This window comes from Coregonus clupeaformis, chromosome 33, assembly GCF_020615455.1.
Source record: "Coregonus clupeaformis isolate EN_2021a chromosome 33, ASM2061545v1, whole genome shotgun sequence".
In the NCBI taxonomy this organism is placed as follows: Eukaryota; Metazoa; Chordata; class Actinopteri; order Salmoniformes; family Salmonidae; genus Coregonus; species Coregonus clupeaformis.
Window position 1 is genome coordinate 29,900,706 of NC_059224.1, and position 12,127 is coordinate 29,912,832.

The 12,127-nt window shown below is 41.3% G+C and overlaps 1 protein-coding gene across 2 annotated transcripts in view; it reads right to left on the reverse strand.

The window, feature by feature from the left end:
- Positions 1-224: 224 nt before the first annotated feature.
- Positions 225-12,127, reverse strand: part of LOC121548975 (lethal(3)malignant brain tumor-like protein 3) — a 46,002-nt gene continuing 34,099 nt past the window's right edge. The window contains exons 20-22 of one of the 2 annotated variants that reach the window (XM_045210248.1): positions 5,435-5,592; positions 5,270-5,332; positions 225-1,641 (exon numbers count right to left, since the gene is read on the reverse strand). In XM_045210248.1, coding sequence (XP_045066183.1) covers positions 1,498-1,641; positions 5,270-5,332; positions 5,435-5,592 — 365 coding nt within the window. In that variant the 3' untranslated portion in view covers positions 225-1,497. Of the gene's footprint in view, positions 1,642-5,269; positions 5,333-5,434; positions 5,596-12,127 lie in introns of both variants that reach the window. The other variant, XM_041860713.2, reaches the window with a different exon arrangement.

Consider the following 12,127-nt stretch of genomic DNA (forward strand, 5'->3'; position numbering starts at 1 on the left):
CTTAGGGTGATAAATCTGACAAGGTGCAAATAGAAAAATATAGCACTGTGTGACAGGATGTGACAATTATTTGAGATTAGTGAGATGAATAAAATATGCATAATATTCTGGCACTGAACACTTCAACAAAGCAAAAGTGGCTTTAGTGTACACTGGAAGGAGAACTTGAGACAGAGGTAACACCTGGGACACAAGTAGACTTAACAGTAACACAAGAGGCAGCCTTAGTGTACTTCTCATTGTATTTATTAGTGAATCAATACAGGTGGAATAAAGGCTTCATCATTATTTAGCTTCAGAAATGGCAAGCTCTTTCCCATTTACATTATTTTGCATAATTCTGCACACAGCAGTCTCACCCACCGGTATGAGAAGGGAAAAAAAGCATATTTAAATAAATAACAGGAAAACATAAACCAACATTTTGTTCTCTTTAGGCTTCGGTAAAGCAAATTGAAATAGCATATTACGGTCAACATTATTTAAAGAGCACTAAGTATGCTCTTTGAGATGATCAGCAATGTACCTATTCAATTATATTTAACAATTGCTTTAAATTGCAGTACATAAATAAACAATTGTGAACAATTGTCCACATGAAGAAATACCCTTGTCCATATAGATAGCCTTTTATTTATTTTTTATTTGATTCAATCAACCAAACCCATTCCCTGGGTTTAGCACATTAAAGTAAACAGACACTTGCCACTGCTTCAGAGGGCCTGAACAGTACTGATGAGGTGACTGTACAGTACACAGGAGAGAGAAACCAGACCAAGATGACCCACGTTGGTCTTTATACAGGTACTGTATATGGCTATCCATAAAACATAACAGTTGGGGGCATTTACCATGGGGAAATTAAATGCAGGGCCTGGTGCATTGAATTATTACAGTAGGGTGCCCCTGTTGGTTTGGTGACAGAATAAAAATCCCTTTCTCGTGTCGGTTGAAATATACAGCCTTCTCCTGCAGCACCACCACCCCAGCAGCCAGACAGAAGTGACAAGGATCAAAAATCATGATGACTTTCTCATGAATGTATTTATTTCTCTGTGCCACTCACCTGGGGAATCACTGAGCCTCCATTCTCAGTTAGAATCTTTCTGACCTCTATGACATCGGCATCCCAGAGAGACTGGAACAGCGAAAGCCAATAATCTTCTATAATACCAGAGACCCTGTGCAGATGGGACTTTCTACATGAAACGTTGCTGATTGTGATGCACTAAAGGAAATCTGAAGGATGATAAACTATAGTCGAACAGCCTCATGGCACCACGCCAACACTAATATAAAAAAATGAAAATGACATTTCTTCAATGAGCCAATCATATTGGAGATTCTCAGTATGCAATATGGTTGTCTTAAAAAAAATTACTTGTGCAATTCAGTTTGCATGAGATACATCCTCTGGGAAGGACGGTTCTTTGTGCTTCACATCCTTTGTCTGTAGACCTCCTCCTAAGGGTAAAAAATTGTGCCCTCCCACCTTCGTTAGAGTTCATTACATGCAGATTCCTCCGCCGTCTTGAACATTAAGATGGAGTTGTAGATCTTAATGGCTGGACCCAGCTTGATGCTCATGATCTTCACCAAGTCAACCTGGGTCAACAGCAGGAAGGCTTCACCATCTATTTGCTGGACAAAAACATGGGAGGGAAGAGTTAGAGAAGTCTCACATTTTAAAATGGACACCATCAAAGCGCTTTCCTAATGACCATTTTTGCCTAAGGAATATGTTTCCACATTCACATAGCAGGCAGCTTAGAATTCACTTCAAAGCAAGGGTTTTTAAGGATTCTCCACCATGAGGGTGATGCAAATGTTCATGCCTCATTAGAGGGGGTGATATTCAGAGGTTGAGTCATATTCTACCTTTAACAACCTGTCGTAACATCAACCGCTATTACCGCTGACAGAAAGGCACAACATGAACATAATTTCATGAGAACAATGAGAAGAATTTCCTGTGTTTAATGACTTGGATAATCTGTAGAGATAGGCCTATTTGAGTGTGCGAATCAAAGTACACTTTTTTGCCTTAAACCACAGGCCTCTGGGACAATTAAGTTATTAAATGTTTTTGTTGTCAACAATTATTTTTATTGCGTCACAAAGGCAATACAATCAATAATATTTTAAAGATATTATCTGAAGATTAACACAATACACCAATTTATAGAAAAGATTACCAAAGACTATCTATCCTCAATCCAAGTCTTTGTTTCTGGAGCTGAAAATACTCTGGTTTGATGGGAGAGGATGAAATGATGGGGGACATATGAGAGTGAATCAGGTGTCCACCAGCAGACTGTGTGACAGCTGTTTCTAGTGACAGCTGCTCTGTTTGCAGTCCTCAGTCAATCAATCAGTCAGTCAGTCAGGGACTAGTACTGCATGTCTTATTCATAACCACTTCCACCACTCAATTTAGCTCCAGAGAAATATTTGTCTTGAGTTGCCTTTATTAGCCATTGGAACAGCTGGGTAATCCTTTAGTCGTTAACAGTTCTATAAAGTGACTCCATTCATGGATGTCAATCAACCTGCCAGCATATTCATTATTTTCCCCATTGACCCACTGCCTCAAGTAGATAGGTTCATGGACACAGCAATTATCAATATGCCGACATGTATCTCTAAGGACTGTTAGTTGAACTACTGAGCTCCTACAACCCTTACACCTCTATTACACTGCATGAATAAAAGTTGTCATTTAAAAGTTACATAACATCCATTGGTGCGTTTTGCAGAGGCACATAAACTCTGAGGCAGACACAGATAAGGAGATCACACCATTATGAAGGATAATGTGAAGGTAATGCATCCGATGACAACAAAATGGGATCTGTGTGTGTGTGTGTGTGTGTGTGTGTGTGTGTGTGTGTGTGTGTGTGTGTGTGTGTGTGTGAGTGGAGGCTCCTTAGAGGAGGAAGGTAAGGACCATCCTCCTCAGTGAATTTCAGAAAAATAAAATAGTGAAATATAAAAAACGTTATCCTTTTTAGATAAAACTATACTAAATATATTTACGTCACCAAATAATTGATTAAAACGAACTGTTTTTCAATGAAGGTTTACAGTAGCCTCAACAGCACTCTGTAGGGTAGCAACATGGTGTAGCCGGAGGACAGCTAGTTTCCGTCCTCCTCTGGGTACATTGACTTCAATACAAAACCTAGGAGGCTCGTGGTTCTCACCCCCTTCCATAAGCCCTATTCGCACGGGACTAGTAATACTATAGGACGTCAGTTAAGTAATTATTACACCAGCATGTCCGTTTTTACAGTGGTCGATTCGGAAGGGATTAGTTTTACCAAACTGCCCCTGTAATTCTTTTTTTTCCTCATTCACAATTTACCATTATGACGGAAGCCTGGAGGCTCTTCTAAGCGTGACGATATTTCAAATGTCTAGGGATAGCCTAATATTGGGCTAATGGCCTTCAGTTCGGAGAAAGTCAAAATAATCATGCGTATCAATAAGAACCATGAACTGTAACCTATGCAGACATTTAATTACATGACGTACACTACACAACCAAAAATATGGGGACACCTGCTCGTCGAACATCTCATTCCAAAATCATGGGCATTTATATGGAGTTGGTGCCCCCTCTGCTGCTATAACAGCCTCCACACTTCTTGGAAAGCTTTCCACTACATGTTGGAACATTGCTGCGGTTACTTGCTTCCATTCAGCCACAAGAGCATTAGTGAGGTCGGGCACTGATGTTGGGCGATTAGGCCTGGCTCGCAGTCAGCGTTCCAATTCATCCCAAAGGTGCTCGATGGGGTTGAGGTCAGGGCTCTGTGCAGGCCAGTGAAGTTCTTCCAAACTGATCTCGACAAACCATTTCTGTATGGACCTTGCGTTGTCATGGGGGCATTGTCATACTGAAACAGGAAAGGGCCTTCCCCAAACAAAGTTGGGAGCACAGAATCGTCTAGAATGTAATTGTATGCTGTAGCGTTAAGATTTCCCTTCACTGGAACTAAGGGGCCTAGCCCAAACCATGAAAAACAGTCCCAGACCATTATTACTCCTCCACTTAACGTTACAATTGGCAATATGCATTCGGGCAGGTAGCGTTCTCCTGGCATCTGGCAAACCCAGATTCGTCCGTTGGACTGCCAGATGGCGAAGCGTGATTCATCACTCCAGAGAATGCATATCCACTGCTCCAGAGTCCAATGGCGACGAGCTTTACAGCACTCCAGCTGACTCTTGGCATTGCGCATGGTGATCTTAGTCTTGAGTGCGGCTGCTCAGCCATGGAAACCCATTTCATGAAACTCCCGACGAACAGTTATTGTGCTTACGTTGCTTCCAGAGACTGTTTGGAACTCGGTAGTGAGTGTTGCAACCGAGAACAGATTATTTTTACATGCTGCGCGCTTCAGCACTCGGCGGTCCCGTTCTGCGAGCTTGTGTGGCCTACCACTTTGCGGCTGAGCCGTTGTTGCTCCTAGACGTTTCCACTTCACAATAACAGCAATAACAGTTGACCGGGGAAGCTCTAGCAGGGCAGAAATTTGACGGACTGACTTGTTGGAAAGGTGGCATTCTATGACGGTACCACGTTGAAACTCACCGATCTCTTCAGTAAGGCCATTCTACTGCCAATGTTTGTCTATGGAGATTGCATGGCTGTGTGCTTTATACAACTGTCAGCAACGGGTGTGACTGAAATAGCTGATTCCACTAATTTGAAGGGGTGTTCACATACTTTTGTATTTATAGTGTATTTGGCAATTTATAAATTCATTGGCACAATATCATCCACTTCATCATTTAAAAGAGAAGTAGGGCACTAGGAAATGTGATATATGACAAAACAGATAATCTGTAGGCTACGTGCATAGCACTTTGATTTAAGCATCAATTTGTTCCCATGTTCTTCCCCAAACTGGGTGCAGGTAATATCCCTCAAAACACAGGGATGACGATTTGCACGGGATAGTGCACTTACGATGTAAACTTTCATTCATAGGCTAGGTTGTAGCAACCTCATGATGGGTATAGGGAAAATTCAAATATCATGTAGTGGCCTAAACCTATCGATGTTACATTGACCTGGGTGAATGGAATATGAATGAGAGTCATTCAATATGCTGTAATAGAGATTATGCCATGATTATTTAAAAGAAAATAGTCTCCACTCATCTTAAACAGCACCGACCACTACTGGCATGTGTGTCTGTATGTGTGCGTGTGTGTGTGTATGTATCAGTGGTTAGCTGCATGTACTGTATTGAAACTGTACCTCATCTCTGAATGTGTGCACGTGTTCCTTACAGCCTGGAAGACCTTGGATGAACTCAATCACCTGTAACACATTGGACATCATGGTTAGTACAGTTATTCAAATGAACAGCAAAGTCACTGCACAGCAAGCAACATTGTAATGACAATGTAAATCATCCATTACCTCCTCCACTGTCCACGAAGCTACTTTGCTTGAAGTGATGCCAGCCACAGTGGGCAGTAGCTTGCTGTGCTGGTCCCAACAGAAAGGAGTGCTGCTAGGGGATGGCGAAGTGCATGGCATGAACACTGACTGGTGAAGGGCTTGTTGTAGTGTCAGCTCTACTGTAGGGAAGGGAAGGAAATAAACATACAAAAATCCTCAAATGAATTCACTTACTTTGAAAAAAGCAAGGAATTTGTTGCTGTGGTTACCTGAAGATAAACAGCTTGATACTAAAGTAATCACCATATTGCCCTCAAAGCTCATCACTAAGCTAAGGACCCTGGGACTAAATACCTCCCTCTACAACTCGATCCTGTACTTCCTGACAGGCCGCCCCCAGGTGGAAACGGTAGGTAATAACACATCTGCCACGCTGATCCTCAACACGGGGGCCCCTCAGGGGTGCGTGCTCAGTCCCCTCCTGTACTCCCTGTTCACCCATGACTGCATGGCCAGGCACAACTCCAACACCATCATTAAGTTTGCCGACGACACAACAGTGGTAGGCCTGATCACCGACAACGATGAGACAGCCTATAAGGAGGAGGACAGAGACCTGGCCGTGTGGTGCCAGGATAACAACCTCTCCCTCAACATGATCAAGACAAAGGAGATGATTGTGGACTACAGGAAAAAGAAGAGGACCAAGCACACCCCCATTCTCATCGACGGGGCTGTAGTGGAGCAGGTTGAGAGCTTCAAGTTCCTTGGTTTCCACATCACCAACAAACTATCATGGTCCAAACACACCAAGACAGTCGTGAAGAGGGCACGACAAAGCCTATTCCCCCTTAGGAGACTGAAAAGATTTGGCTTGGGTCCTCAGATCCTCAAAAAGTTCTACAGCTGCACCATCGAGAGCATCCTGACTGGTTGCATCACTGCCTGGTATGGCAACTGCTCGGCCTCCGACTGCAAGGCACTACAGAGGGTAGTGTGTACGGCTCAGTACATCACTGGGGCCAAGCTTCCTGCCATCCAGGACCTCTATACTAGGCGGTGTCAGAGGAAGGCCCTAAAAAATGTCAAAGACTCCAGCCACCCTAGTCATAGACTGTTCTCTCTGCTACCGCACGGCAAGCGGTACCGGAGTGCCAAGTCTAGGTCCAAAAGGCTTCTTAAGAGCTTCTACCCCCAAGCCATAAAGACTCCTGAACAGCTAATCAAATGGCTACCCGGACTATTTGCATTGTGCCCCCACCCACCCCATCTTTTACGCTGTTGCTACTCTCTGTTTATTATCTATGCATAGTGACTTTAACTCTACCTACATGTACATATTACCTAAATTACCTCGACTAACCTGTTCCCCGGCACATGGACTCCGTACCGGTACCCCCTGTATATAGCCTCGCTACTGTTATTTTACTGCTGCTCTTTCATTATTATTATTATTATTATTATTTATTTTTTACTTATCACTTATTTTTCTTAAAACTACATTGTTGGTTAAGGGCTTGTAAGTAAGCATTTCACTGTAAGGTCTACACCTGTTGTAATTGTATATTATTTCATCTGATGGAAGTATTTGGAAAGGTTAGAAGAAACAGAATGCAGATGCTTGCCGCTCACTCCTAACCATATAAGGAAGCTGCGCGAATCAGTCTAATCAGATAGTGAGTTAATGCTGACTGTTTCTTTGCTCCAGGCATAAACACAGCTTTGAGCATCTTCCAACGTTTATCTCCTGATAATTGGTCATGACAATTCAAGTGAAGTGAAAAATGGTGATGTCTTGAGAGTAATTGATGGAACACAAAGATAAATGTTTCCTGGGGAGGAACACATCTAGAGAGATTAAGATTAAGATCACTTTACTGGTTAATTGCACACAAGGTCCAACCGAAATTTGACTTCCGCTTTTAACCCAACCCTTCCGAAAGACACAAATACAGTACCAGTCAAAAGTTTGAACACACCTACTCATTCAAGGTTTTTTATTTATTTTTACATCGTAGAATAATAGTGAAGACATCAAAACTATGAAATAACACATATGGAATCATGTAGTAACCAAAAAAGTGTTAAAGAAATCAAAACACATTTTATATTTTAGATTCTTCAAAGTAGCCACCCTTTGCCTTGATGACAGCTTTGCACTCTCTTGGCATTCTCTCAACCAGCTTCACCTGGAATGCTTTTCCAACAGTCTTGAAGGAGTTCCCACATATACTGAGCACTTGTTGCTTTTCCGTCACTCTGCAGTCCAACTCATCCCAAACCATCTCAATTGGGTTGAGGTCGGGTGACTGTGGAGGCCAGGTCATCTGATGCAGCACTCAATCACTCTCCTTCTTGGTCAAATAGCCCTTACACAGCCTGGAGGTGTGTTGGGTCATTGTCCTGTTGAAAAACAAATGATAGTGCCACTAAGCGCAAACCAGATTGGATGGCGTATTGCTGCAGAATGCTGTGGTAGCCATGCTGGTTAAGTGTGCTATGAATTCTAAATAAATCACAGACAGTGTTACCAACAAAGCACCGTTCACCTACTCTAATGTCCATTGCTTGTGTTTCTTGGTCCAAGCAAGTCTCTTCTTATTATTGGTGTCCTTTAGTAGTGGTTTCTTTGCAGCAATTCGACCATGAAGGCCTGATTCACGCAGTCTCCTCTGAACAGTTGATGTTTAGCTGTGTCTGTTACTTAAACTCTGTGAAGCATTTATTTGGGCTGAAATTTCTGAGGCTGGTAACTCTAATGAACTTATCCTCTGCAGCAGAGGTAACTCTGGGTCTTCCTTTCCTGTGGCGGTCCTCATGAGTGCCAGTTTCATCATAGCGATGGATGGTTTTTGCGACTGCACTTGAAGAAACCTTTAAAGTTCTTGAAATGATCCGGATTGACTGACCTTCATGTCTTAAAGTAATGATGGACTGTCGTTTCTCTTTGCTTATTTGAGCTGTTCTTGCCATAATATGGACTTGGTTTTTTACCAAATAGGGCTATCTTCTGTATACCACCCCTACCTTGTCACAACACAACTGATTGGCTCAAACGCATTAAGAAGTAAAGAAATTCCACAAATTAACTTTTAAGAAGGCACACCTGTTAATTTAAATGCATTCCAGGTGACTACCTCATGAAGCTGGTTGATAGAATGCCAAGCGTGTGCAAAGCTGTCATCAAGGCAAAGGGTGGCTACTTTGAAGAATCTCAAATATAAAATATTTTTTTATATTTGTTAACACTTTTTTGGTTACTACATGATTCCATATGTGTTATTTCATAGTTTTGATGTCTTCACTATTATTCTACAATGTAGAAAATAGTAAAAATAAAGAAAAACCCTTGAATGAGTAGGTGTGTCCAAACTCCTCACTGGTCCTGTACATACACATCGTTTTTTTTAATGTAGGAACTAATATACTGTAGCAAGAGAGGGAAGCAATTACAGTCAGGACCAATTAGAGAGGTTTCGGCCAATAGCAAAGGTCACAGACTCATGGGTCATAATTCTTTAGTATAAATTTAATGAGGTGACAGTTGTGACACAGCAACTTCATGCAACTTTACTTTGGTTGACGGAGAAACAGTTGTTCGCTTATGAACAAACACCCCAAGGACATTAATATTCACGTTTCAGAGAAATGGGGGAGTATTTTCTGGAAGAGTCTTCACTCGCCATTCTGCTGAGTAAATACCTGGGAGGCACTGGGTGTTACTCCTGCATATGCATGTTAGAGAATGATCACTACTCATTAAATCTAGAATATATATACTGTGTGTGTGTATATATACAGTTGAAGTCACCTTAGCCAAAATATTTGAAACAGTTGGAAGTTTGGGATACGTTTAGAAAACCTTTTGCAACCCACTGAACATGCTCTTGATTTTACTACAGGCTATGGCAATGTTTTTTGTAGTTGCAGTCCACCCAATTGAAAAGTGCACATTCTATCCATAACATTTGTTCTAGGCTATCAGCATGTACAGTTGAAGTCGGAAGTTTACATACACCTTAGCCAAATACATTTAAACTAAGTTTTCACAATTCCTGAAATTTAATCCTAGTAAAAAATCCCTGTCTTAGGTCAGTTAGGATCACCACTTTATTTTAAGAATGTGAAATGTCAGAATAATAGTAGAGAGAATGTTTTATTTCTTTAATCACATTCCCAGTGGGTCAGAAGTTTACATACACTCAATTAGTATTTGGTAGCATTGCCTTTAAATTGTTTAACTTGGGTCAAATGTTTCGGGTAGCCTTCCACAAGCTTCCCACAATAAGGTGGGTGAATTTTGGCCCATTCCTCCTGACAGAGCTGGTGTAACTGAGTCAGGTTTGCAGGCCTCCTTGCTCGCACACGCTTTTTCAGTTCTGCCCACACATTTTCTATAGGATTGAGGTCAGGGCTTTGTGATGGCCACTCCAATACCTTGACTTTGTTATCCTTAAGCCATTTTGCCACAACTTTGGAAGTATGCTTGGGGTCATTGTCCATTTGGAAGACCCATTTGTGACCAAGCTTTAACTTCCTGACTGATGTCTTGAGATGTTGCTTCAATATATCCACATAATTTTCCTTCCTCATGATGCCATCTATGTTGTGAAATGCACCAGTCCCTCCTGCAGCAAAGCACCCCCACAGCATGATGCTGCCACCCCCGTGCTTCACGGTTGGGATGGTGTTCTTTGGCTTGCAAGCATTCCCCTTTTTCCTCCAAACATAACGATGGTCATTATGGCCAAACAGTTCTATTTTTGTTTCATCAGACCATAGGACATTTCTCCAAAAAGTACGATCTTTGTCCCCATGTGCAATTGCAAACCGTATTCTGGCTTTTTTATGACGGTTTTTGAGCAGAGGCTCCTTCCTTGCTGAGCGGCCTTTCAGGTTATGTCGATATAGGCTTCGTTTTATTGTGGATATAGATACTTTTGTACCTGTTTCCTCCAGCATCTTCACAAGGTCCTTTGCTGTTGTTCTGGGAGTGATTTGCACTTTTTGCACCAAAGTACGTTCATCTCTAGGAAACAGAACGCGTCTCCTTCTGAGCGGTATGACGGCTGCGTGGTCCCATGGTGTTTATACTTGCGTACTATTGTTTGTATAGATGAATGTGGTACCTTCAGGCATTTGGAAATTGCTCCCAAGGATGTACCAGACTTGTGGAGGTCTATAGTGTTTTTTCCTGAGGTCTTGGCCGATTTCTTTTGATTTTCCCATGATGTCAAGCAAAGAGGCATTGAGTTTGAAGGTAGGCCTTGAAATACATCCACAGGTACACCTCCAATTGACTCAAATAATCTGACATATGGAATTGTTTTAAGATGGTCATACTATGGATCATTTCGCTATTTGATTTGGAATTTTCTGACCCCTTTATGTATCAAAAAAATATATAAAAAGAATATTTAATTAAATATTAATTTTCACCTAAAGCCCATAGAAACGCACTGAATAACACATTCATAAATGGCAAAAAGGAGAGCCCAAAAATGAATCGTAAGACACACGGTTTTGAAGTGTCTGTCCTTAATCTAGGAGATATAAAAAAAAGTAGCATTTTTATTTTATTTGTACACATATTTAACCCCTTTTTTGGGGCAGGCACAAAACTACCTTCTTACTTCCATTCGTTTTTTTGAACCGGTACCAGCTACCTTCAGACCAGTCCCGTGACACTTGTGGGGGTCGTAGAGCAAAACGGAGAACATTGTGTTCGTGAGAGTCACCCCTTTCCATAGAGTGGTCATAATGGTTTGTACGTCAAACTGTTCAGACGCTACAGACGTTTCGTGAGAAGACTGATTTTCGGGATATCATGATTGGACAAACACCGCTCTAGCTCTGCCACTTTTCATCGCAGATGTGGAAGTGTGGCACTGGCGGATGCAGTGGATTGTTATGTAATTTAGGTTCACGCACCGGTGTGTCAATCAACTCTAGGGATTCTAATCGCAAACCCCTTTGAAATCAGATCTAAAATCTCTCATGACCATATTATGATTCTACTGCGTTGATGAAGCAATTGCCTAGTTCACTTCATCTATTTATCTCCAGTAGAGTGATCAGACTCACATTAAGCTTTAATAATACAATGATCAATGTTAATATGAATGCATTTTTTTCATTATCAAAATTATCAGGTCAGGACTTAAAACCAAAATCGTGCATTATGTTTGATTACAATAAAATCTATTTTGTAAGTTGTTGATTTGTCCATATTTATCTGCTCCATGCGGCACCACTGAATATGCTAGGCATTAGAATGAAAATAAGAACTGAGGACATGAATAGAATAATGAGCATTTGTTGCTGTATAGGATGCATAGGTCTAGGAATAATCACATGAAAGGGACCCATATAAAATGACACAGAGAGAGATGGAGCTTTGAAAACTTCTTACTGAAGGTGATCAAAGACAAAGTGTCTTTACTGTCCAAGGCAGATATATAGACTAATTAACCCAGCATCATCATTTACGGAGCTAGAGGAGGGAGACAGTCATTCAATGTCACCCGGAAACATATACAGTGGGGAGATCATGTATTTGATACACTGCTGATTTTGCAGGTTTTCCTACTTTCAAAGCATGTAGAGGTCTGTAATTTTTATCATAGGTACACTTCAACTGTGAGAGACGAAATCTAAAACAAAAATCTTTTGTAAAATTTTTAAGTAATTAATTTGCATTTTATTGCATGA